The sequence below is a fragment of the Argentina silus genome (assembly GCF_951799395.1).
Source record: "Argentina silus genome assembly, chromosome: 3".
Lineage (NCBI taxonomy): Eukaryota > Metazoa > Chordata > Actinopteri > Argentiniformes > Argentinidae > Argentina > Argentina silus.
This window is the reverse complement of record NC_139657.1, coordinates 19,208,325-19,235,587: the sequence shown is the minus strand read 5'-3', so window position 1 is coordinate 19,235,587 and position 27,263 is coordinate 19,208,325. Positions and strand designations below refer to the sequence as shown.

Genomic DNA, 27,263 nt, shown 5'->3' with positions numbered 1-27,263 from the left:
ATCCTATTATTCAACTGAACATCTCTTCACAAATGTATTGTGTCAACACTAATATATATATATATATATATATATATATATATACACACAATTATGGAGGTATAATAGACCATCCAGGGTACTTTGGACTCACCTTGGTAACAGAGCTCTGTAACCAATGTTAAATCGTAGTCTTCTCACCTTAATAAATCGAAAGACAACATGTTGTTTGAGGCAGTTTAAAATTGTAACCCTTTATTAGTTAAGAGCAACCGTTTCTTTTCACCTCAAAGTTCTCAGACAGACAGATCCATTTATAAATACAGTACATAGTAATAAGAGAGGATAAAGTTCTGATATCTATCCCACGATGACAGTGTCTTCATCTGGGAACTCGTAAAAGGGCACTTCCAGGTTGAGGGGCGCAGGTCCCTTCCTAATCCTGCCCGAAGCATCGTAGTGGGAGCCATGGCAGGGGCAGTAGTAGCCTCCATAGTCCCCAGCGTTAGCAATGGGCACGCACCCCAGGTGGGTGCAGACACCAATGACTATGACCCACTTTGGGTTGGCAACACGGTCCTTGTCGTGCTGGGGGTCACGCAGCTCAGCCAGATTCACGGCTTCCTCTGTGGCGATCTCCTTCTCAGTGCGGTGTCGGACGAAGAGAGGCTTGCCTCTCCACTTGAAGGTCATGTTCTTGCCCTCTGGGATGTCTCCCAGCTTGACCTCGATCTTGGACAGGGCCAGGACATCGGCTGAAGCACTCATGGATGAGATGAACTGGGTGACCACTGTCTTGGCTGTGTAGACGCCCACCACAGCGGATGCCCCGGTGACCAGGTAGGAGAAGGATCGCCTGGCTTCACTGCTGTCCTGGGAGGACTTCTTGGGGTCGAGAACCTCGGGCCGACGGTAGTCAGAGAAGTCAGGGATCTTGATGTCAGTGTGCGCAAGGCGGATTCCACCAGGGGCTGCAAATGAGACAATAATGTCAGATGGCATTGTTGGTATAGATAAGTATTACAACCTCTCTCCATACATAGCATTTATTCAAGGTTAGATGAGTGTTAATCTAAGGTGGTTAGATTAACACTAAGGTTAAATACTAAAAATACTAACCCTATATTATAATGGGAGTCAAGATCAGGCAGTTGGCTATGCACTTGAATGTTTCTCTTAGCAAGATAACATCCGAGAATGAGTGCAGCAGATTAGCTATATTCTCATTTCAAACGTTGCAGAATCGACTTAATTTAGTCGTTAAGAATGTTTGTTATGAATTTGAAGAGGTGACACTTAAGAAGTTAGCTAAAGTTGCTGTTAGTGTTTATTATTGCCAGTGGTGACAATCATTGACAAAGTGGACAACCCTAAGAAAAAAACAACGTTTGCATATTACTGTAACCCTAACAATCAACAAAACGAACTCATCGATGTGTCCCTCACTAATGACATCGCGGAGAGACAAACTGACAGTCCACATCAATGCCCAAGTCAAGTCCAGGCTACACCCGACCTTACCGCTGACGCAGGTAGCAGGCCCTGTCTTCACAACACCCGAGACAACGGATTTCACTCCAGTCACAGCTGCATTCGTCGCCTGCAGGTACGGGGACAAAGCCCCGGAACGAGCGGCTAAAGAAATCATCTTTACAGAATACCAGTAAGCACTTTCAATTGTTGGGGACACGCCGACCTTCCTCACTAACTTATATGTGCAGACGCACCGAATGTCCGCTTTTACTGGAAACTTGGTCCGCCTATGGAAGGTTCCGCGTAACACCAAGTAGACCTACGTTTATGCCGTCTTGAATCTTTAATATATTTGAAGGCAAGTTGTTTATCATTTGCTTCAGGTTCGCTTCCAAAATGACATTATTGATCAAAACATAATATCAGTGGGTTTATTTTAGAGGAAAAATATGATGCGCACTGACAAATAAGAAATTATCGTATCATTTTGCGCAGGCAACTTCAATGTCAGCCGTATAACGGGGGCCTTTCACTGTAAATAGTAGCTAGCTTTTTGAAAGATGTGTGATATTTGTCACTCAAACTGGCATTCAGATGCAGAATGGTAACGTGAGAGGAAACCATGAAAATTATACATAAAAGAAAAATATTCATCCTTGCTATTTTTGCGTATGTTGCATTTTCTCTGTATGCTGCATACAATGTATTTTTTAACACGAGGGTTATCACCCGTGTCCACAGAGTAGTGAAGAAAATCTCAGCTGCAACATCAGGTAAGGCTAAAAATCTCTCTTCATTGCTTTATGGATAATCAAGACCGTGTGTCTATTTAAAGTCTACAGTGAAGTCTGCTGTCAGCAGCTACAATTATTCCATGGTCGGGATTGTATGATGTTTAGGTCATGCAGCTAGGCAGTTATATTTTGCAGATTCTGTCAAAACCAAGATTCCATTCATTGGAGAAGAGGTGTGGAACCCGTGGGAGGATGAGCGGTCAGAGTCCCTCTCTGCTCTGCACAAGCGGAGGGAGGCTTTCAGACAATACCAGGAGCACATTGACAAGAACAGGCCGAAAAGATACAAAGTTCAAATCTGGGGAAAAGCTGCAATAGGTAAGCCATATTCTAATTTGTTCAGTATTGCTCAATAGCACAGTGGTGGGTTGACACGATGAACAGTCATGAGGATGAGTTACTGTCTTTCACTTGACATGACTCATTGTAAAGATAGCCTATCATTGTAACTGCTGTATTTATTTGAGGATTTGTAAACAATACTTTACAATTGAAAAATTTGGACCACAATCGAAGGAATTCAGTAAAGTACAGTAGCTAACTCCTTTCCTCTCCTTAGGACTTTACCTTTGGGAACATATTATAGAAGGGCCTCTCAACCCCACTGACAGAACAGCACAGTGGAGAGAGGGGGAGATACAGGCAGGAAAGATTGATTTCAGGTAAGGCATCAAATATCATGACATTTTATTAAAAAGATGCATTATCAACTTGTCTCAGTTACTCAGACATCTCTCTCTCTCTCTCTCTCTTTGTCTCTCTTTCTCTGTCTAGTTTCTACACAGGGCCAGCAGTGGTCCAAGGTCATGTTCCTCTGGACACAGACAGTGTGGTTCTGGTGCTAAATGGGCGTGAGCAGCAGAAGATCTCTTATGCCACCCGATGGCTCCAGCACGTCCAGACCCTGATTCAGGCCCACACTGTGTCCCATGTGGCAGTGGTGCTGCTGGGCAGCGAGCGCTGCACCAACGACTGGATCAGCCCCTACCTCAGGAGGCATGGGGGCTTTGTGGACCTGCTCTTCCTGGTGTACGACAGCCCCTGGGTCAATGACAAGGACGTATTTCAGTGGCCCCTTGGAGTAGCCACGTATGTTCCTCTTTTCTGTCTTCTGATATATATATATTTTCACTTTTTCATTCTCAACTGTATAGCTCCCCTTACCACAATTAGCAATGTCACAATTTCAGCACTCTTTGTTTACATGTCAGTACTGGTTACATGATAATCCAATATAACTACTTAGATACAGCACATATCAGGGAAGAACATTGTTTGAAGGTGAATGTGTATGTCTCTCTCTGTACAGATACAGACAATTCCCTGTGGTCTTGCCAAACACACAGATGGTCAGCTCCACCAGGCCCTACCTCTGTAATTTCCTGGGAACCGTCTACAATAACTCCTCAAGGGAAACACTAATGGGGATCCTGAAGCAAGCAGGCCTGGACAAACTGTGTATCACTACTGCCAGAGAGAAGTATGTAACTGTGCTATCAACAACAGTGCAATAAAATCCTTTTTGATTATTGCTGTTATTCACACAAAACACAGTGAACACTTTAATCCTGTCACAACGGAAGCACTGTTTCAATAAGTAACCCTGTATCCACTTCCTCCTCCTCTGCCTCAGGTGGCTCCCCCAGGAGACAGTGGACAGTCTGAGACGGTACCAGACAGCTCTGGCCCAAAGTGAGTTGACCCTCTGCCCAGTGGGAGTCAACACAGAGTGCTACCGGATCTATGAGGCCTGTGCATACGGCTCTGTACCCGTGGTAGAGGACGTACTGACCCCAGGGGCCTGCGCAGCTGGACGAAGTTCCCCACTACGCATCCTCAAAGCTGCAGGAGCACCCTTCATCTTCCTCAAGGACTGGAAAGAGCTGCCCAGCCTCCTGGAGAAGGAGAGGGGGATGAGCCAGGGGGAGAGGACGGAAAGGAGGAGGAGACTGCTGGAGTGGTACAGCAGCTTCCGTCTGCAGATGAAGGACAGATTTACAGAGGTCTTAGAGGAGACCTTCTTTAAAAACAGCTGAGTCTCAAAATGGCAAAATGGCAAAAAAGCATGAGATACACTGGAGACTGTTGGGGGGAGAAAATACACATTTACACTAAGGTCCTGTGGGGTTTCATTATGATTTAGCATTTTATTCATGTTTTGTCTCTGAATACTTTATTTAAATGCAGACTTATGACTATATTTATCAAAACTAACACTAGTCGGCAAAGTGTCTACTATCTGCTCTCTCACTCAAGATATTGTTGTGTGTCTTTAAGTGTTGCTGTTCTCATGATTTGCTAGAAGACGATTTGCAAGATTTGCATGTCTGTGTTGTAAAAAATAACAGATTTTAGATTTTGATGACTCCAATGCAACAATTTGATGGGCCTTAGAGAAGACAGGGTGAATAGTCACCTTCTGGTTTTATAAAAACTCGATCTGCACAAGTTGTCGAGTGAAATGTTGAGTGAAAAGATTGGATTTCCTCTCCATGTCATACCATCCTACATGTTTAGCCACTGTAGAGCTGTCCTTTAAGTGTTGTTATTGTAACAGCAGTAGGTCTGTATCTCCAAATTACAGTGTTGGCTACCATCATCTCCCCCACAGTGTTTTGGTTCTGTCCATAGCTTGAGAAATAGATTAAACTGTCACTGTCAAACCGTTGCATCCATACGTTGTAGGATGTCTGTCTTGTCATTAAAACATTTTCTATTTAAATTGTTGTTGTTGTAAAATATTATTTTACTATACCTCTAGATATGGCCCTTTTCATAATCTCCAGCAGGTGGTGCAATGAAACCACAGTAAATTCCATAATGCACTGGAACGTTCCCATCATACTTACTCAATAATGATACGATGATACGAATAATGATACGAATGACATGACCTTCTTCACCTGAAACTTGGTTTAGGGCTAAATCAATATGATTAAGGGATTATGTGGCATAAGGGTCAGATATGATCATGTTTTGTATGCATTTGTTGTTTGATTCAAGGATCCGTGCAGTCTAAAAAGCTGGCAATAGTGGATAACTGACTAACTTTTGTATAAACATAAGGGTTATTGAAAATAATTTAAATTTCATACTTTTCAAATTATAAAGTCAGTCGAATATCAGAAATACCACGGGGGCCATTTAGTGGAAATAACTTGCGACGGTTTTGTGAAGAAAATAGTTGCCTTGTTACTTTGTATCCCAATGTCATTAATGCAAAAAGTTTGATACAATGTAACGGTCGTGTAATACGCCTTGTAATAACACATTCCCTTCGGACCTATGTGGATCACGATTCACACCCTATCAGTGATCACACCCTAATTCTGGGAAAGGTCCAGCAGAGGGGTGTAGACTAATATAAAACATAATCGGCACTACTAGTTCGAAAAATAGCATGTCAATCCATGCCTTGTTTCCGCTATGTGTGCCTCTTCGGATCCCTCCCATTTCCAGTGACTCTCTCTTCGGCAGCTGTACTGCAGTCGCCCTGTGCCTGGGAAACAACGAGGCAAATGGGAAGTGTGTGGGACCGGGGAAACTAGAGAACAGTAAAGGAAGTATAGGACACAAGTCCACATACTTCTGCCCGATATTGGTAGCCTGCTCTACGTGCAATTAAATCCGCGCGTTCAGTCTACCTGTCCCGAGGATTCGATATACTTGCTGCGTGGATCTATCTGATTATCGAAGGTTATGCTGTTGCGCCGACTCCACATCTCCGCTCTCTCTGCCGCGGCATAGCAAGCAGTTATAGCATACCAGTGATTTCATTGATTGATATCAGGATTTCGCGTTGGCCTTGTGTTTTCCAGAACCGATCGTGTGGAAAGAGAACAATGGACTCAACGTTTTCTTGAACAGTTTACATGGGAAGAGGGTACCGTTTACTGTAACTTGGAAGTTTGCTCGTATAGTTAATTGCATTAAGTTGTGTATCCTATAATTGTCTAGAAGAACACTCCTCAATCTGTGAGATGCGTTGGATCTTATCCGCGTGAAGCAGGACAGAGCTCATTTCTTTGACAAATAGTTTCCAACTGTCCAACCTCATATAATTGATTCGAAAATGTCTAATACACCGAAGTTCAAAAAGGATAAAGAAATAATTGTTGAGTACGAGAGCCAAGTTAAAGGTAAGCTTTGACCATGTGTTGCATAAACATTTGCTTGTATTCCTTTACCGCTTTTATTGCATGTCAAATAAGAACATAACGATTTGTAATTGTGAGCTACTCACAAATATTATTTAGCCTCTAGACAATGAACTGATCAAACTGCTATGTAGCTACAGTTCAGCTTGAGTGTCCAATATCATTTTGTACGTCTAAATATTTAAGTAATGAAATCTAGATTGGATATGACCCATATGGCTAATTCTCCTAGATTTTGCAACTTTTTAATGATTAATGTGTGACAGGAAAATCTATGCAATGTAACTTAATAATTTACATGAGTCATCCAGTGTTGTTCTCTCTTTCCTATCCTCCTCACTTTTCAGAACCAAATGTTCCATCCTTTATTTTAGTGTCAATGTGGCTGACCTTCTCCATGTATGATTGTTGTTTCAAGCAAACCATTGTTACCACAGGTTGGTAAAGGTAACCCAGTACAGAGTATCTTATTACAGACCTACTGTACTCCTTCTCAACAGCAGGCACTGATTTAGGTCCACGTTGGCATTGGAGTCTTGTCAAATAGAGCTGTGCTCAAATTAAACAGGAGAGCAATGTAAAACATGATTTAGAGATTCTATAGAATATTTTGATGCTTTCAAAACTTCGCCCAGTCTGAGTTTCCTGCAGGTCCCCAGCAAACAGAGCAGGAGGTTATTTTTTTCCAGACAAACGAGCACAGGAAAGAGGCAGTTGCTGCTCTGTGGTAACCATGGGGATTTGGCCTCCAGCCTAGGAACTGCGTTCTCTGGAGCTGTTAGCAGGCTGAAATACCACCTATTCATGTCTCCATAGCAAACCTTAAATCCTGAGAGAGGGGAAGGGGAATCTGGGGTGGAGGGGTGGGGTGGGGAAGCAATGCTGCTTGAGGAATTACGAGATTGTGTACGCTCGAGAGCAGAAGCTCTCATTTGCCAGGAATGTGCAGCCCCTTTCTTCGCCTGTGATGACTAAGGCCTTTCAGCCTGTAATAGAAGGGTGATGCACAGTCATAAGGGACACTGTGGGTGCCATGCCTCCCGTTTGTCATGCAAAGCAAAGCAAACCAAATGGGGTAATAATAACATACTGATACAACTGTGAACAACTGTAGCATTCCTTTTGGGAAACAAAGGTCTGAGTATAGCTCATGAACAACATGTTCTCATGATCTCTGTGATCACACTTAAAACAAGTTGCCCCCAAAACCTTATAGTAACTGTAATTACTCTAGTAACACCATTGTATTAACATGCTGTTAGCATGTTAATACATCACTCTTGGAGAGTAATGGAGTTGAGCAGTTTGTGTTTCTAACGACTGTTCCAAAGTCCGCTTGTGTCAAACAGCTCAACTCGATACCATGCAAATACCCATTGATAACGGTGATAAATTTGTCTGGATTTAGGTTGAGGGGAGGTTTACATATTGTTGACATCATCCTATTATTTGCCTAGACCTTGCTGTCCTCTTTGCATTGCAAATATCTAACTTTGGGGTATTCCATTTGAAAGCTGTTCCAGACTGTTTACCTTAGATTTGCTGTAACTCAGAGGCATCCCTGTTTGTCATGGGTAGTGTTAGGATGCATGGACCAACAGAAATATCATTGTGTTTTTCAGTGTAGTGCATAATGTTGATGCATGTGATGCCTCTTTTGTACTACTACTAGACTACTTACTCTGTGTGATACAAGTGTGAAAGAGGTGAAACAGTGGCTATGCTCAGAACCCTTTTTTATCTAATATGCACTGGGAAGTTTGCCATCAGCCTCTTGATTTGTATACAAATTCCTTGGGTGTTTCATTCACTATAATCCTGACCCATGAGAGAAATGGTGTTGTGAGTTTTTAAGATCAGCAAAAGCTGTCATGATATCTAATTTCCGTTTTTTTTTTTTTAGCAGGAATTTACTGAAGCCTTTACCAGGCTCTAATTGTTACAAATACATTTCATTTTCGCAGGCTTTTCAAGGCTATGAGATGTAGGCATGAAATGCTTACAAATAACACAACATTCTCCTTTTAAAGGTAACATAAGGTTATAAAATACTTTTGGGTCCTGCACTCTTTGAGCAAGTTTGAAAAGGAGTTTAGATGTTGAAGTTGATATTAGCTGAGGCCCCATCTCTAAAGCCAGAGGCAAGTCTTGCACAGACATTGATTACTCAAGAAGTAGAACAACAAGCAAACCCAGAGGACAACAGAGGAGAATGTTTGATCTTCTGGTTCACAGTCTCTTGGTTGGAAGACCAGAACTGGACTGTTTTTGACAGTATTTTAGACAAATAATTGTAAACTTTGGCCATTTTCTGTTGATCTGAGAGGAGCCTGTCAGTCCATAGCTGTGTCCCCTGATCCTGAACAGGCATCCTCCACTAGGCCATCAACCAACATCATGTCCTTATTCTACTGCCAGCTATGTATGACACTCTCTCCAGCGACATCATTTTTTTTCTGTACTCTTGACTCAGACCTGCAAGGAGAGTAGCAAAGTGTGATTATTATTCAAGTCAATAGTTGTAAAGTATTTTAGCCCCGTGTCTTTTCTGTAGCTCCTTCGCTGTCTGGCAGACAGTGTCCCTTGGATGGATGGCAGTGTCTTCAGTCAGAGCTCTAATCTGTCATTCAACTGACATTTATTTCTTAAGCATCTTCCAGGAGAAGCATTTTATTCCCTCTAAATGGAATTAAAGTAGATGTCATTTTGGTTATTTAAGGTTTGAGGAAATTGTTTTTATACTGAAGGAAAGTCTGCCACTTACAGAACATTTGTTTTTTAAATGTGTTAACACTTTCTATGGTCAAAGCATGTATTCTAGTATTTTGTGTTTTAATAGATTAATTTAATAGCTCTTAGCCATGTGAGGGTTGTGGGTGAGATGGCGTCTCATCTGTCATTCTGTCCCTTTGAATGGAGGACAACACTTCCCCTGTTTTCTCTTGGCCTCAGTGTTAGTTTGATGTCTGGCTATGGCATGTTGTCTGTGGCCTGAGGTCGTGACTCTGTCGGCCTGTCCCCATGAGCTGCTGACAGGGGTCCTCTCTCAAACCATCATAAAGTGTGCCCCGTGATCCGCCCTGCTGCCTTTGAAATGAGTGTCTTGCCCCTCTGCATTTGCAATGAGAATGACTGGCTGGCCAAATCTGTATGTAGAGAGATGGAGTATAGCTCACTCATTGAATATAGTCAATGTGGATGTAATTATCTTTTAATTGATTGGATTTGTATTGTGGCTCAAGTTTATGGTTTGTTTGCTTTAGCAGAAATACTGGCATTTGAACACAGGATTTTAAAGAAAATAATCAATCTTTATCAATAATTGCTCACAACAAATGAAGATGTATTTGAATTCATGGATAATCAAAACGTATGTTGCTGCAGGTTCTTGTTAGGTGTTGTCTGTCATGTGCTTCCAAATGTGTGTGGATCCAGAGAGCATGCACAAACATTACATGTTTCGCAGCTGTACCTGTGGCTCATCCTGCTGACGCCACCATTTTGGATTACAAAAACATCAGGAACGCTTTACAGTACATTACCAAATAGTCCCTTGGTGGGAAGACACATAAACAAGAGCAGCTCATAGAGAGCTCTCTTGGGAATGTTTAACATATTATAGGGTGTTTGCTGCTGCTGTTTTCTCTTCTATATTTATGCTGTTCCTAGTAGTTTCTAATGCTGAAGGATATCCTGTTTTTCATTCCTGTTTTACAGTTCGTCCAGTTGCCAAAAAAGCTAAAAAACCTTCTTAGAATGGCTAACCTGGATATCCTTCCTAGTTGCCAGCTGTTTCCTATGTAATAAACCCAACTGTCCTTTACAGAGCTTCTGATGATACTTACAAGTATCAAAACCCAGCTCATGTACACTACTGGCCTTCCTATGATCAATCGGTTTTATGGAGGTGCCTTGGAGCATGTAATACCAGCAGTTTTATTGGCAATATAGTCAGTCTGACTGTGCCCATGAGTCAGACTAATACCAGAGGGTATTTTATGGGAAAGCATCTGTTTCTCAGTAAGTCCATTCTGGAACAGACACAAAAAGGTACCATAATGTGCAAGGTTATGAGACACATTCAGAGTCTGTGATCTGTGTGATTGCGTTCCAGTTGGGGTAGTCAGACAATGGAGTGAGATTGAACTACTAGAGAGCAAATTTATTGTGTAGCTAGTCTAGTGTCCAAGGCTTGTGTATTTGTATGCTCTGTTTACAGTATGAAAGAAGCTGACGTGACCTCTTTAATTTGGGCAGATACCTTGTAAGCATTGTTTCCTCTGAGGAAAAGTTGAAATGTTGGCTATATAATGGTAATATGATCAACTGGGTCAAAGATCTTTGCATTGTATTTACATACAAAAAGGGTTTGTTCAGGGTTTTGTTTTATTTAATTTTTTATACTTAGTTAGATGGCTCCCTACCTTGAAAGTAGTCTATGGGCCAGGAGAAACTTTTAATCCATGGTTCAGGGTTGTTTAAATAGCCACTACTAACTTCAGCAAACTTTAGTCACTGCTTACAAAATAACAATGGGAGGGATGGGGGCTCAAAGCAAAGTTCAACATTTGTGGCCTCAAAGTAACTTCCAATCAAGTCAGAGAGTTAATTTGAGGTGATTGTTGCCACAAATGTTAAGCCCCCATCACTCCCATTGTTTTTTGCTAGTAGTGGCTAAATTTAGCAGTGGCTATTTAAACAACTCTGAAGCATAGATTACAGATTTCTGCTGGCGCATAGACTACTTTCAAGGAAAGGAACCATCTGACTTTAAGTTGAAAAATACTGAACCAACACTTTTTGCTTCTATATCTGAAATAAGATTATAATGTCTGTTATTACAATCTTGTTCTTGTCATTAGGGTAATAACAACATTACAACACAGGTACAGGGGCAACTCATTGTAAAGTGTTACCGAGATGTCATTCTCTCTGAACCCCCATGCTTTAGTGTCAGCATTCCCTACTCTGTTTGCAAATATCTTAATTGGTAGGGTTAGGGTGTCGGATGAGCTGCCGCCAGCTGTCAGCGTTGCCACCTGACTGTCTCATCTCATTAACACAGTGCAGACTGGGTCACATGGCTCAGGGCTGGTCCCTGTGTGTAATCATCCAGGGATGTGTTAATGAACATGGAGACACCACAGGTCCCCCTGGCCCCTCACACAGGAGTGAATGGTAACATGTCATTGACAATGATCTCGAATAGTGACATGCAAATTGGCTTTCATTTTCCATGCCCATCCATTCTCAAAATGAGAGGCGATTCAAAAACGTCATTGCTTATGTTCTCATGGCCTTCGCTAGTATTGCAGTGCAGACACAACCTGAGTAATATACAGCCTATATAGAGTGTTATTAGTTGCATATCACAAAATATTGGACACACGTCCAAAGCGTCAAGTCCCTTTGCTCTCATAGTGACAACTGAGTTACCAACAAAGCCCGTGCTCAGTTCTCTCAACCCGTTAAGCCCAGGTCATCAGTGTGTTCACCAACTGTTCAGGAGTGTTGATAAAGGCTGGCCTTGAAAGAAGGTAATGGAATTTTCTCACCTCCTGCAGCACATTGTCTTAAAAACCGCCACACACCCACTCACACACCTACCATCTGTTTTAACAGCCCCCTCTGCCTTTCTGAGGAGAGTTTGCCGCCCTGCCCTGCGCGCGTGTGTGTGTGTGTGTGTGTGTGTGTGTGTGTGTGTGTGTGTGTGTGTGTGTGTGTGTGTGTGTGTGTGTGTGTGTGTGTGTGTGTGTGTGTGTGTGTGTGTGTGTGTGTGTGTGTGTGTGTGTGTGTGTGTTTCTCAGTCTCAGCCCCTGGTGGTATGAAGATGGGTGTGGGCGGTTATTGACAGCACCATCTGTGGCCACTCGCCCTTTCTGCTGTTTAATAAGCTGAGCACAAGCAAGACCTTTCCACCCCTGCTGTGCTTTTCACTCAGGCCACAAAAGCCATCAAGACAACACTGCAGCCTATCCCTCCCTAGTCCTGTCCCCCCCATGCCCAACCCCATCCTATCCCAGGCCCCATCCCTAAGACAAACAATAAGACTGTAATTCAAGTGGCACTATTGCAGGAGAGAGGGGGTAACAGATGAAAGAAAAGGACCCCTGTCTTTTGTCTTCAGCTGTAACTGACACTGGTTAGTCTAATTCAAATCCAAGCCTCATCTAGCATCATTCAAATACAAGCCACACTAGATAGGCAGCTATACCTAACCTGAGGGTGGAGGAATCATAACAAGATTGGAGAGTAAAGAGAGCACTCTTTACACTGGGTCTTTAGCTGTCTGTTGTTTGTCATTGTTTCTCTGTCTGTCTGTTTGTCTGTCTCTCTGTATCTCTCTCTCTCTCTCTCTCTCTCTGTATCTCCCTCTGCTTGTGGTGATAGTCATAGAGTAGGATCCCTGGGTGGGACCGGAGAGCCCGGTAATTAGCTGGATGGGATTCAGCATGGAGCTGCACTGCATCAGTGCTGATATGAGATATGCGGCGTTAATGAAATTGGACCACACCGAGTGTATGTGTGTGGCTGGCTGGCTGGCTGCTGGGATTTCACCCGCTGCCTGGCATGCATTCATTCCTTTGAACCACTGCTGTGGACCAACAGATGGAAGGACAGACAGACAAACCCACAGCCTGTCCATCGGGTGTGGTTGCCACCGCCCAGTAGAGCTTTGCTGGGTGTGAATCTTTGGGATGGATGGAAATGGGGGGGGGGGGGTGAGGGTGAGGTTGGTGTAGGAATTTAAAAAAGTTATAGGTCAGAGTCTCTCAGTTGACGTGTGTGTGTGTGTGTGTTTAACCTATTCATCTGGTGGACGTAAACTGTTTGTGTTTTGTGCTGGCGAGAGGCTGTTTAAGATAAGTGTATATGTCCTAGAAGTCAGTAACCCCCCCCCCCCCCCCCCCCCCCCTATTTTCTGTTTGTCCTTAAACAATGTGACATCTGCCACTTTGGCTTCCTCCTTTCTATTTTTAAAGCCTGAGTAACCACAGCAATCTGTCCACAAGCTGTTGCTCCTCGGCTCAGGTACTCCTGTCCTGTCCTGTCCTGTAACAACCCTCTGGGAAGTACTGTAAGGCCAGCTCTGCCACTTGTCCTTAACTAATCTCCTCTCCACTGCTCTTTATAAAGCCACTGCCAGAACATTACTGTCTTCATTTACTGTAGAATAGATGCACATGAAAGGTAATAATGGTTTCGGCCCAGAATTTTCATATGGTTGCATCCCTAACGAAGTCACCCAATCAATTAATGATGCTCTCGGAGAGGGGATTCTTAAATGGTTGTCAGAGCGATGAGAGGATGGGACGGGACCATCTTCTTGACAAATGGGATCCCTTTCATCTCTAAATTGAGGTTGTTAATGATCCCTCCTTCTCTAACATCCTAGTCTATCTTTTATACAGAATCTAAGATTATACTATATAAAAATGTCCATATTTTTCCCATAAGGTTTTCATGCCTTTTTGCATTTCGTTGTCTCTGTACTTGTACTCTGCACAATGACAACAAAGTTGAATCTAATCTAATCTAATCTAATACCTTTTTGGCTCATCACTGTCTTCATTGTATTCTGTGTGTGACTACAGACTATTGTCCAATCTTATCCATTACATTGTGCACCAGATCGTACGTAGGGCGCATCTATGTGATTACATATCTGTTGTTGTTTACTCTTGTAAAGATGCAGTTGAGAGGAGCAATCATTTTCTAGTGCTGTGTGTTTTAAAGATACAGCTCAGACCCTATAGAACACTATTCTGCTAGTTTAGTGTGTTCTTAGCAGCAGGGCCTCTATCTTTGCTCTTCCTAACAACTCCACCTGGCAGCCTTCCCAGCCTGCCTCGCTCTGTAGATCAGACAGAAATGAATGCAATTTGAAACAATCACATGTTTGACAGGGACGACAACAGTATTGTGCAGACAAGTCAAGCCATGTCTGCCTTCATCAAATAGCTGGTCATATTTCCTGGAATTGACAAAGACCGCCATGTTACATTGGTTCTAATGACGACACGGCGAGACATTAGACAATGTGCTTCCCACAGTGTGGTGTGTTTCGGTTTTTAGTTAAATTTCCATACTGTATGTATCGGCCTTTAGCTTCATGGTGCATTTTGTTTGAATGATAGGGATGAGAATGGCACATGATTTATTTAGTACTGTCGAAGTCTTGCTTACATAATCACCCAAACTTGTACTATACCTTTACTTTGACTTTACATTGGTACTAGCCAGTCTCCCATCCTCTACCACTAGTGTTATGAGATGTGGATGCACCTTGTCACCACTTCCCCATTTCTCCTGTGCCAAGTTATACCATGAGTCCCATAAAGCTACTCAAACAGTGTTGTGCTTTATGGTTTTTATACATTTTTTATTATACAGATTTAGGCTTCAGATAAGGTTCTCTCACCTGGAGTAAAAGCCGCTGTGGACGCCAAATAGGTTGTTCTTTTCCCTCCTAAACTCACTCCCCTAGTGATGGAGAGGAGATTAATCCACTGATCCTGTGACCCTCCTCCCCCCTCCTGCTTTCTTCTACCTTGACCTCCTGACCTGAGTGTAAGAAGGCTTTGAGCCGACTGCCACCATAATCAATAGCTAAAGGCCAGCCCTCCAGCACGGCGTCCAGGCCACGTTGTGTTGAGGAGAGGAGGAGGAGGAGGAGGAGGAGGAGGAGGAGGAGGAGGAGGAGGAGAGAGAGGGGGTAGCTGGTCTTTAAAAAGCAGCGGTCAATGAAATGTCAGCCAAAGGCCTCGTCTCCTTTGTATCCTCTAAGCCTGATTGATTATAGCTGGAAGCCAAGGAGCCACCCTATCCCTTTATCTATGTAAAGACACAATGCAGTTAGTTTCACCACTGTGGGCGCTCTAAACATTTCTCCACCATTTAATGTCGTCCAGGCCATCTCCCTCTCTCTGTCCCCAATCTGTTTTTGGTAGTAGTGCCGCTGGGAAGAGATTTCCCATGGTTTCATCTTATCAGCCACATAATAAAGGGCCTTTGTGGGGTAGGAGAGGGCTGGAGCCTGTGAGGAGGGAGGCTGCGTGAGCCGGCAGCCGCAGGCTGGTCTTGTGAGGTGCTGGCTGGGCTGAACTTTCCTCCACCCTCCCTGGAGGTGGAAACTGGAGACATGGCCATGGTTCCAGCCACGGATGTGAGGGGCGCTCGGAAATAAGGGGCCATTTACAGATAGGGATCTGCGCGCCATATTCCTCCTCATTGTGTTGTCTGCCAGCGGTCACACATGGAGAAGTGGTTATTCAAAGGCGCGGCCGGATCCTTTGGTCTTCAGCGTTCCATTCAAAGCCTCCGTTCTTGTCCTTCCTCTTCAGTCTATTTTGGGGCCATCTTGGAAGAGGATGTGTCCTCTGCAATCAGGAGCCAATGATACGTTTTCTAAGAACCATAAATGCAAGGATCATTAATTTCACTCAGGGAATATGTTATTTGTTGACTAGGCTGTCTAAACATTGTGTATGTCGTTTGTAAAGTGCACATCTCTGAAAATGTTGCCCCATCCCCTTTTAGATCTAATCCCTGTCAAGTTTTATTCTGTTGTCATTTAAACTTTCAACTCTCATTTTTCCATACATGTCATCATCATTGCATTTGTAATGACATTCGTGTAATGACATGTCATGAGACTGTTTTACACAGTGAATGCACAACCTGAAACCCCTGTTCCACGATATCATCTGGGTACCCGGGGGCGTAGGGACAAAATATTACTGTAAAAGATCTCAACTGAGTCACCATCTCTGCTGTAGGAAATGCTGAGTTGGACACAGACACCCACACATATCACAGTCTATCTCTCTATCTCTCTCACACACACACACACACACACACACACACACACACACACACACACACACAGAGTCAATTCTGTGTAGTCCTGCTTACTGCCCATGTATCTTTGGTGTCTAGAAGTCTGTCAGGCTACTGCTGAGGTAAACAAGTACTAGGCCTAGCAGATAGCAACATGACACGTCCAACCCCCCCTCCCTCTAACCCCCCTCTGTCCAGTACCTCCTGAGTCCCTGACCCTCTGGCCCTCTGCCCGTCTGCCTTCAGCCCCTGCTCCTGTCCCATGTGACTTCCTCCCTCACTGGTGGTGGGCGGAGCCTGCGGCATTGACAGCTGTGGTGGCGAATGGCCTGTGGCCATGCAAATGAATAATTCACCACTACTTTTTCCCTTTTCCATCAGGTTAGGTAATTATCCCACTACATAAATTACAAAAGTGCCCCCCTCTCTCATGTCCAGTTAGTCTTTTTATAGCCGAGCACGTGGGCTGGTCTTTGGGGTAATAAAGACACCAGATGCCCCTGCTATCACATATTTCCATCAAGGTTTTTTTTTTGTGATGATGTCACTGTAAAGCAGAGCAGTCAGGTGGGCCACCACATAAGGGACAGGTGATGCAATGCAGTTTTATGTACATTTTTGTCATGCAAGTTCATTTTTCATTTTTGAGAGTTTTGTTTTTTTAGGTTAGGATGAAATGGAACACAGTGCTCTCTCTTATGAGTCCCTGAAGGGCCCTCACAGCTCTTTGTATTATATTTGCGAGGAGTGGCACGCCTAGCCACAATGAAAAGTTAGTCTTTGAAATTAGGCCGGCCTGGAAATAGACTATTCCTGACACTGTTCTTCTCAGTTCGCTTACTCATAAGTCATACCTAAGTGGAGCAAAGCAGGGTTTGACACTCAGAGAAAATGGAGCAGGATTTTGTCACAGTATTTCGATGAACACTACTAATTAGGCCTTGAATTACAGGCAATTACTTACTATTTTGTTAATATTGCTCATTAAAACGGAACCTTTGAGCATGATCCTTAATTACATAATCTGTTGCTTAATCAAAATGATAGCTGGGGGGACTTAGCTAATTTAGATCAAAGAATTACAACACATCATGATGTGGGGAATGGTTTTTCCTTTTGCTTAAAGTCTAAAAGCAAAAAAACTGCATGCTCAGAGCTTGGTGTCATTCGTATCCTTGTTAAATGGTCAGATTGAATGAATGCTGTGCTGTTGTATGCACTTCTCAGACACTGGTGGTCTGTGTGTGTGTGTGTGTGTGTGTGTGTGTGTGTGTGTGTGTGTGTGTGTGTGTGTGTGTGTGTGTGTGTGTGTGTCATAGGCTCAGCTCAGAGACAGATGCCTGCTCTTTGCTCATATATCTTGCTTTTTAATCAGGGCGTGTCGAGGAAGCTGCTGTCTAGTCTTCCCTGGGGTCCCGTGATTTGTTCTGTTTAATGGCATGTCAGAGAGGTGTGATGCATGGTCACCTGGGCTGGTGGCACATGCGGGAGCAGAGAGCAGAAGTCTGAGACCTACACACACACACACACACACACACACACACAGCAGAGGAGGGACCCATAGAGAAAGCCCAGGCCAGCTCTCTATAGTGTGGAGGAACAAAGGGCTCTGTCTGTAAGCTGATACTCCTCTTCTCCCCTCTCCTCCCTTCTCCATCTCTAACTTCTGCGTGCTGTGGGCAGCTGCCTTTATTGCTACTCAAGCCTTGTGGCTCTCTGGAGCTAGAGTTGAAATACTCTCCTTATCATATCCTTCATAACTGATCATCTGAAAGAATTGATTGGACAGTTTAACGTGGTATTGTGGAAAGCCAAACTGGTTTTTGGTTTCACCTGTCCAGTATTTTTTAGATTAGGAGATTTGAGAATTGAGACATTTTCATCTTTAGTGTATTCACCTCAGAGATGGAGACCCAGGGAGAAAGAGACCCCTCCCACCACGGGAAAATTGGGAGGGGGATTGGCTGCTAAACCATCCCTGAGGGCCGGTCACAGCAGATCACAGGATGTCATTCCCATGTCACTTCCCCCATATTGCCTTCCACTGTAATTACCTTATGAAACAGGCGTCTTCAGATCCCACCTCCAGATAATAGGGGGGGGAGGGGCGTCTGATAGCGTAAGCCTTCCCTGGCCACTGGCACCCTACGGGGAGGGGTCTGTCTCTGTTCACATCCTCATTCTCTAAGGCTAGGCTTTTACTAGAGATGCCTGGTGAAACACCTATATAGGCTGGCTGGGACGGAGGGACCGACTGACTGGGCCTCAGGCTGCACATTCGAGGCTGCGTCACATTAGACTTAAATGAAAGTGCAAAAATCCAACACAAGATAAAGGCAGTAACGCTTTCTTCATGAAACTGAAGTTGTGGTTAAAACATAAACCTTTCACAGGAAATTTGAATAGAGGAAGGTATTTGGTAAGAGGGTGTGACCTCTATATCTTGTGTGTCACTGTCTCTAGAACCCAGTCATGTGTAAACATGTGCAATTAACCTTCCCTTCCCTGGGCTGCTGTACCCACCCCCCATCATTGTCAGGTTGTCATCTTCCTATCCCTACCTTCCAAGGTCATCCCTGCCATCCCTCCCTAGATTAAGGAAGAGGAATGTGAGTAAACATGTACCAGTGCCTGAGGGCTAAACCACCAGAACCACCACCACAAACAGTGATTCTCTCAGGGAAGGCTCATCAGGCCCACGTTGCAGGGGCATGTCACTGCTGATATCACTACAGAGAGTTGAGTACAGGGAATTTATATCCTTGATTATAGTGCTGCATTCCCCACTCTGTTTGTTTTCTTCTTTGAAGTGTCAGTTGGGGGTAGGTGGAACTCGGGAACGAAAGAGCCCTACTTAGTATTTTTGTGTGTAGACTTGTGTTGCATCAGTCTGGGTGTGTTTGCAGCTTGCATTTGTAATGATGATGGGGTTTCTCTCTCTCTCTCACCCCTCCCTCCTGTCTATATGCAGTGTAAGAATTTATCAGCATACTGTCATTAATAGGCCCGTATAACAGCCAATTGAAAATGCATGTGCATCTATGGTGAAAACTCCAATGTGTGTCCTATCTGCATAATGATGTCTCTTTGATTTGAGATTAGACTGCTGCTTTGAAGTTCTGCTCTTGGCAAAACGATAGCCAAGCCCTCCTGTGACTATCGGAGAGTGCTTGACAAGTGTCTGAATTTATGCTAATTAGCTTGTGAATGGTTTGTGAATTAGTGTTTGGACCCACAGTAGTTCATCTATAGTGTTTTATTCTAATTGGGTCAACACAATTGATTATCATATTGTGTGATGTATTCAAACACTGAATCTATCAGCATATAATTTTGTGTAGATTCACAATTACCTTTTACATTTTACAGTTATGGCATTTAGCAGATGCCTTTATCCAAAGCGACTTACAGCAAATACATTTGTTTAAGTAAGTGAATCATCTATCCATCAGTCATCATAAGATAAAGTAATCAATGCTCAGACTAGGGGCCATAGGCAGTCACAATGCGAGAAGAAGGATATATATATATTTTTTTTTATTAACAGGAGAGAAACTTGTAGTGGGGGTGAAGAGGTCTTTAGGAGGGACCGTTAAGATGTAGCCTGAAGAGATGGGTCTTCAATCTACGGCGGAAGATTGGTAGTGACTGCAGTCATGACATCAGTGGGAAGCTCATTCCACCAGCGGGGCGCTAGGACAGTGAAAATCTGTGACCGAGTAGTGCGGCTGCTGCATCCACGTAGAGGCGGCGGTGCCAGGCTCCCAGCCGAGGTGGAAGAGCGGAGTGATCGGGCAGGGGTTTGGGGGCTGACCATTGCTTGCAAGTAGGGAGGGGCTGTTCCATTTGCCGCCTGTTAGGTGAGCACCAGGGTCTTGAATCTGATGCGAGCTGCTACCGGGAGCCAGTGAAGGGTGCGGAGGAGGGGTGTGACATGGGAGAATTTGGGGAGATTGAACACCAGACGGGTGGCAGCGTTCTGGATGAGCTGCAGAGACCTATCCTTCTGATGTTGTAGAGGAAGAATCTACAGGAGCGTGCTGTTGCTGTGATGTTCACCACACAGGATAAGTGGTTGTCAAGGATCACCCCAAGGTTCTTGGCTGTATGGGAGGATGGAGATGGAGAAGTTAGCAAAGTATGATGAAATCAATGAGATTAGGCCTCATTGTGTGGAATCGGAATCTCCTTCCTCTTGCTTGTTGCTACTGAGTCTGAGCTAGAATCTGAGCCTAAAACCTTAGCTCAGCTCCAGGCCCCAGGCCTCAGCCCTCAGCCGCAGATCCAGCCCTCAGCTCAAGGCCACAGGCCTCAGCCCTAGGCTCCAGACCTCAGCCCTCAGCCCCAGCTCCAGCCCCAACCTGAGCCAGGTTCCATTCTGCTGAGCCAGTGTGTCTCAGGGCCTTGTCCCCACCTATCGCATTCTCCTCATACCTCAGGTGTTTGCTCTGCCTTTGCCTCGACCTTGTCCTTTATCCCAGAGAGTTGACAGTGTTTACAGAGGGGCTAGTTTGGTGCTGATATCGTTTAACATATCTAGCAGGCAGAGAAGGAACCAGCAGGTGTGAGATTGACGTGAGGTTAGTCTATAGGGAAGGGTCAAGTCAACCAGAGGTGTTTCTGTGCTGGTGAAACATGAGTCCTGCCAACACTCTCCCCCACAGCCTGCGATTATATACTGCATTCTTCTCAGTGAAGATGTTTACATGGGGCTGAAGCGCTCTCTACAAGTGGAATATCTCAATTGTCACAACCCTTAAGCAAGAGGGGATGAAAAAAATGGCTGTAGCTCCTCAGAGGAGTTCACTGCCTTTTTACACCGTGTCAACGGCCCGAGCTACAGCTAACGTAGAGGGCTGAATACAGCTCTTGGTTGTTTCTGTTGATGTGTTTTTCATTCACACTGCTGCCCTGTAGCTGGTTGTTTTTACAGCGGGCAGTGGAGGAGCTGTGCAGGCCAGGGAGATAAAGGCACTATAAGAGCAACTCTGCTCTCAGGGTAAATGTGATTGTGTTATCAGCTGTCTCTGTCAGAGAGACAGCAGGCCATTAGTACTCCGGCTAGCGGCTCGTATGCTGTTGTTCTGAGCATCGTTCAGTTTCATATTACAGCCGGCATTATGATATTAAGTTATTACAGTTTTGCTGGACCCCAGTGATGTATATTAAACAGTGTGTTGATCAGGGCCACTTTCATCTATACTAAAAGCTCAACTCTAGAAGACTTCACCTGACAATCATGTACACTATGTCAATAAAAATGTCAATTATGATACATTTCACAAGAGCTTGATCAAAGAACAACTATTGCAATACAAAAAGAGACACTGCAATTGATGAGCTTCCACTATGACAAGACTGGTGTGAAGTGTGACCACACTACAACTTCTACAGGGGTCACATCAGGGCCTGGAAATCCAAGTAATTTTACTGGCTAGAGGGCTGTTAAATGGATTATTGTGGTAATTTTTCAATGAGACTGAGCTATTCACAACCACACAGAGACAGACAGACAGAGAGGGATACATCAGCAAACAAACATTCATAGATCCTATCCACTCAGTTGGCCAGGACACAGTGGACACATTGTGTTACCTAACTGTGGTTAATTCCCTCCAGAAATCAATACTGCCAGTGTTTAGACAGAGGGGTTTGTAAAAGTATTAGAGTGCCAATAGAGGTGTGTGTGTGTGTGTGTGTGTGTGTGTGTGTGTGTGTGTGTGTGACTTTCAGAGTGTGTGCCTGCGTGTGAGAGGGTATGAACGTCCAGCTGTACTTTGCTTCTCTGTCCCCCAGTCAGCTGCTCCTTGGAGATAAGACACCTTTTCTCCACTGTGACCTGGTCCCCGGAAGCAGCCCTGTCCTGTCAAATTCAAAGAGTCCAAAGAACCTGCATGCCGGATACTGCTGTACAAGAGCAAAAATGTTGGACAGTCCTCACCTTGTGTCCTTTTTCTTTTTCTCTGTTTTCTGTAGTTTTTCCAAGAATATCTTTTGTTTCTAATTGTGTAGATTGGTTTGGGTATGCAGGGTTAGGCTTTGATGCTTTGCAGAGACCTTGATTCGAAGTCGAAGGGGAAGAAGAAAGAATCCTCAGACTTACGATCAAGTGAACGAGGAGATGGAGGCTTTTGTGTACAATCCAGAAAAGACACCAGTGTTGTTTTGGACTTCGCATCAACATGCACTACCTCTAAACCAGCCACAGCCCATTTGTATGGCTCTTCATGTGGGTAGAATTGTGTCGTTTTCTGACTTTGAGAGACCTTGCTGGTAGAACAAACCCAGGATTTTCACATTGCTCTTTTCTAGAATGTCGACAACCCGAAAGACTTAAGGTATAGGCCTATCTATTACCTCGGGGGGGGGGGATAAGAGGCCCAATATCCTAACTACCTTCTCATCTGGCCTCAACAGTCCCATGTCCTGGTCTAGGCCTCCACTGTTATGCTGTTATTACTGAGAACCAACGCCAGCCCCAGTCTTCTCCTCCGCCCCAGGCCTGCAGAGCATGTCAGGGCCTCTGGAGCTACAGGCTGGGTCTTGAATAGGACCGCTGTTCCCCTCTGGTTCCCCTCTTCTACTGGCTTAGCAGAATCAAAAGCACTGCAACCACACATCCTGCGAGGTACTGTTTTTTGTGGTCTGGAGGGAGCGAAGAGAGGAGGGAGAGAGGGGTGGTCAGGAATGAGAAGGAAAACACATGAGTGGAATAAGATGTTTTTCTTTTCTGTTTAGAGGATACGGGTACAAATCATGAAGGAATGGTTAATGTTTCCCATGTGGGTTTTGCAGCGTTCAAGTATTTGTGCTTGTCTGAAGTTGGCCCCCTTAATGTACTCCGCTCTGCAGTTTGAGGTCGGCCATCTCTCTGGCACACATGTGCCGTCCGTCTGTGTGTTCCTGAGTAGATGTCGTCCATCACGACCATCATGAATGGCAGAGAGACAGAGGAAAATTAGAGAACAGCTCATCTGGGGGAAATCTTCTCCTGGCCACAATAAGAGAATATGAAACATACCGTTTTCGATCGGATTTGACGTTGAATGCACTTTGCTTTATTCGGCATAGAGAGGCCTAGGTATATGTATTTGAAAGTTGGGTTTTTTTACCTTCAGAGAAAAATATTTTATGGTTGGCCTAGGTAAATGTTACGTTAAATCACTGCCAACCGGTAGTACATTTAGCAGGTATTGTGTAACTCACTGTCTGAGTGTATTATTGTTTGACGTTTTATACTTAAAGATTTAACACTCTGACAGGAATCATCCTCTGTGCACCCAATCGGGTAATAACATTAGAGGTGAAGTCACACCACTACTGTTACCATGGAGACGGGCACTATAAGTACTTCAAAGGCGTCTGTCTGATATAGGGTCTATGTTTTTTTGCCATAGGGGACAATGTTCTTCTACGACCTACCTTCTCAGGCAGCCATATGAGAATCTGTCATCTGATGTTATTGAGATTCATAAAAAGGAGATTATAGGAATTTTAGATGGCCTCAGGTCTTGTGGAGACAGTCTTTTCAGACTGGAGAGTCTACTTCAAGTCAGCCCAGACCACGACACACACACACACACACACACACACACACACACACACACTCATGATGTGTCTAGAGGCCACATCATGATTAAAGATCAAGCCATTGATTGGTAGGCAGTTACCCCTTAGAGCTGTTTTGTTTCTTAAGCCAGCCTTTGAACTACTCCTATATCCAAATGCTTTGAAGAATACAGCTTTCATCTATTGATAATTTCTTGGAGTTATAAAAAATGGATTAAGAAAATCACCAGCCGAACTTTCTGGTATTGTTTTCATAGGAAGGAAGTTGAGTGAAGAAAAAAAGAAATAGCCCCTAGGTACCCTCTCCCCTTGTCTGACCTTCAATCTGTAAAAATCATTGAGGATCATCTAGCCAAATTAGATTAAGGGTCCCAACCCCTGTGAAGAGTCTGAAGGGACACATTTAGCCATGGCTGTGAAGCTATAGCTATGAAGACTTCTATGGGACCTGCTTCTGTTCCTGAGCCAGCGTTCTTTAGCAGACTGCACGTTAGCCGTTAGCAAGCACTCAACACTGTCGCTAGCCTTAGCTAGCCAACTCCACTCTCCCCTGTCGTCTAGTCTCTCCACCGTGGACTCTTTTCCTCATTTGTTGTGCTTGGCTGGAGGTTTGCCTTTTAATAATATTATATCCCCCTACTCCAGCTCCAGTGAGTGCTCTAAGTGGTTATTGAATGGCTTGGTTCGTTGTGATGGGATGCTAGGGACCAATGGACAATGGTTTTAGAAGGGCTGAGCTGAACTGGCCTCCGCTCACACACACTCAGCCAAGCCGGGGCAGGGGAGGGTTCAAAGGACTTCACTTACTGCTGTTTGGGGTGAGTGAAGGATTTATTAGAGCAGGGTTAGTCCTATATCTTGTTTCATTTGTGATATACATGGAGGAGATTGATAGTGCCTGTGTTTTACATCAGACTAAGAAGCTAATGTCCAGGGTTAGCCTCCCCATGCTCCCATATACACACACCGCCATGTGAGATATATATATATATATATATATATGGCTGGAGGATGTAGTCAGTTTCCCCCCTGTACCGGTGTAGTAACTCTATAATTACACTAGTAACATCATTGTATTAAGATGTTACATAGTACAAACATTTTGTTTACCTAGTACATGATAAATTGCTTTGTCATTGCATAGTAATAGTTTATCAGTTGGTGTGTGACCTTTCATAAGGCAATGTGTCCATGACACCTCAGCTACAATTGTGTGCAGCCCCTCCCCTTTCCCCAGGCTCCATGGTAACATAGTGTCCATGACTGCAGGAAGATGTGTTGTCAACCCAGGCTGGCAGTAACATCCTTGCTGGTCGCACTCTCCCCTCCCTGCTCCACTGCCACTGCCCTCCATGGACCCAGGCTCACAGCACTGTCAGAGGGCTGCTGCTGACGAGGCCTGAGCAGTCACACACACACACACACACACACACACACACACATACACACACCACCAGGCTGTCTAGTGCTCAGTGGAGGGAGATGGGGTGAGGAGGGGCAAGGGTGAGGAGGACTGTCAGATTGTGTCTCCCCTGTGATACGTCAGCATGGCAGCCTGGTCTACATGGCAGCCTGGTCGACATGTGCAACTCTCTGATCCACTCCACACAGGTGCATGGTCCTCTCGTCTCTACCCCGTGCGCTCTGCCCCCCTGCCCTGCCTGTGAGTGTATGCAGGTGTGTGGACTAGAAGCCTCATTGTGTGGCCTCTCCTCTCCAAGCTGTGTGCTGTTATCCCTGGGGCCCCTCAGGCTGAGGGCTCAACAGTAATACAACAGTAATAGGCTCTTGGAAAACAGCTCCCTTCAAATGCTCACTGCCCCAGGGCATTCCAACTGCTCCGCCACTCAAGGGGTTCACCTTTGAATGTTTCAGTCTATTTTTCAGTCGATACTTGTTGACATGGTGTTGCTTTTTGAATCTTATCGATTGTTCACTTGGAAGTGGAAGTCAACAGAAGAATATGGATTTTTTTTTTTTTTTCACGTGCCATTCTAGGGAGATGTTTTGGGGAAAACCCTTTCTAATTATACGTGGCGTTTAGCGCTGCTACCACAGGACTCTCAGTATTTTTGCCCAAACAAACGAACCACAAACCCAACTGTCAGAGCGGAGGAGCGGGGAGCCTGCCCCAACAGGCCTAGCCTGGGGTTTGCTAGCTCACTGAGGAAGGGAGATGGTGGTGGTCTGACTAGTGTGGTGGTGGATGACATATGAGCCCCAGCCCGAGCCTTTATCTCTCTCCCATCCCTGGAATCCCCAAACAAAAGTACAAAGCCAGCACAGATGCTAGTGTCATATTTCAATGCTGGGTGGAAAAAAAGGCAGTATATCTGAAGCTGCAGAGATGTTATTTTCCAAACTGTAGTGGTAAACCATAGCCTGAATGCTGGTATTGAGTTTCTAAAGAAGCTTATTTCTCCACTCCTGTCCCCTCAGGGTAGCCAGACACAGCAGCTGGAGAGGGTCTGGAGAGGAATGGGGGGGGGGGGGGAGGCCGGCTGAGGGGGTGCATGCATGCCTCATGACCTCTCCCTCCTCTGCCTTGTATCTGCTTCATTGTAACTCCTGGTAGACAGTGTTGGATTTGTTACCCATCTTCATTCTCTGGGACTGGACCTAGTCACTCTCTCTCTCTCTCTCTCTCACACACACACACACACACACACACACACACACACACACACACACACACACACACACACACACACCCCAACCGGCTGAGGAGCCAAAACACAAGATTGGTATCCAGAGCAAACAGGACCGCTGGATATTGCACAGCAGCTGAATAAACACCTCTCCTTCTAAAGTGTGCTTACTTCTCCCACCATTCAGCTTCTAAAGCCCCGCTCTTGTATTTGGGTTGGATCTGAATGATGACCCTCACAGGCCACCGTAATGACCAGTGGTGATTGATGCCCCCCCTGCCTGGTGTGCTTGCGTTCCCTCTTGTTGAACCGTTGCCTTAACAACACTGTGGCTCGTTGGCTAATGTGCCAGTGCCACTTGGCAGAGAAGACCTAACACAGATTAAGGATTATTAAATCTCAGTTATTGCCTGTGATTATACACTTGAATAATTGCCCTGTTGAATGTGGCCTCTTTGTGAGGGATTTTTTTGCCCAGTTAGCAGTAATCTGATAAAAAATTCAGGGGCACATGAATCACAAAGCATTATATGCATTATATTTTATCGCTTCTTTGCTTCCCTTGTCCACTGAGTACTGTAATAAACTGTTTAGCAGTACAGCCCTGTGTGATGTGTATGTGGGCATAGGGGAGACTGAGATGTGTTCTGAATCAGCTTCTAAAAGCACAGATTAGGAAGGAACCTGAGCTCACTGGGTCAGCAGCCCACAATCCTCTTGGGCCTGTGAGAAAACAAAAGAACATAAAACCCGGCCAGAGGAGCAGCATTTCCTGTGTGTGTGTGTGTGTGTGTGTGTGTGAG

General features: G+C 44.6%; 3 protein-coding genes across 4 annotated transcripts in view; 2 read left to right on the top strand and 1 right to left on the bottom strand.

Moving 5' to 3' along the window:
* Positions 1-210: 210 nt before the first annotated feature.
* Positions 211-1,723, bottom strand: LOC310802528 (cytochrome b-c1 complex subunit Rieske, mitochondrial-like). Its single transcript, XM_083666943.1, has 2 exons — positions 1,501-1,723; positions 211-950 (listed from the first exon to the last, which is right to left on the bottom strand). Exons 1-2 carry the CDS (start codon positions 1,625-1,627, stop codon positions 340-342), a joined length of 738 nt encoding a protein of 245 aa, XP_083523069.1. The 5' UTR covers positions 1,628-1,723; the 3' UTR covers positions 211-339.
* A 284-nt stretch (positions 1,724-2,007) lies between these two features.
* On the top strand, positions 2,008-4,939 carry rxylt1 (ribitol xylosyltransferase 1). Its single transcript, XM_083666637.1, has 6 exons — positions 2,008-2,225; positions 2,382-2,564; positions 2,806-2,908; positions 3,021-3,335; positions 3,556-3,726; positions 3,880-4,939. The coding sequence occupies exons 1-6, from the start codon at positions 2,075-2,077 to the stop codon at positions 4,280-4,282; spliced, it is 1,326 nt and encodes a 441-aa protein (XP_083522763.1). The 5' UTR covers positions 2,008-2,074; the 3' UTR covers positions 4,283-4,939.
* An 833-nt stretch (positions 4,940-5,772) lies between these two features.
* srgap1a (SLIT-ROBO Rho GTPase activating protein 1a) overlaps positions 5,773-27,263 on the top strand; it is an 84,671-nt gene continuing 63,180 nt past the window's right edge. For both annotated transcript variants that reach the window (XM_083665897.1, XM_083665896.1), the window contains exon 1: positions 5,773-6,385. In XM_083665897.1, coding sequence (XP_083522023.1) covers positions 6,319-6,385 — 67 coding nt within the window. In that variant the 5' untranslated portion in view covers positions 5,773-6,318. The remainder of the gene's footprint in view (positions 6,386-27,263) is intronic.

Bases quoted from the DNA above. Each gene is read 5' to 3' on its own strand.
- LOC310802528 (XM_083666943.1), bottom strand. From the start codon at position 1,627: ATGATTTCTTTAGCCGCTCGTTCCGGGGCTTTGTCCCCGTACCTGCAG. The intron at 951-1,500 runs GTAAGGTCGGGT...TCTCATTTGCAG, and splicing joins GCCTGCTACCTGCGTCAGCG to CCCCTGGTGGAATCCGCCTT.
- rxylt1 (XM_083666637.1), top strand. From the start codon at position 2,075: ATGAAAATTATACATAAAAGAAAAATATTCATCCTTGCTATTTTTGCG. The intron at 3,336-3,555 runs GTATGTTCCTCT...CTCTCTGTACAG, and splicing joins TGGCCCCTTGGAGTAGCCAC to ATACAGACAATTCCCTGTGG. The intron at 3,727-3,879 runs GTATGTAACTGT...CCTCTGCCTCAG, and splicing joins ATCACTACTGCCAGAGAGAA to GTGGCTCCCCCAGGAGACAG.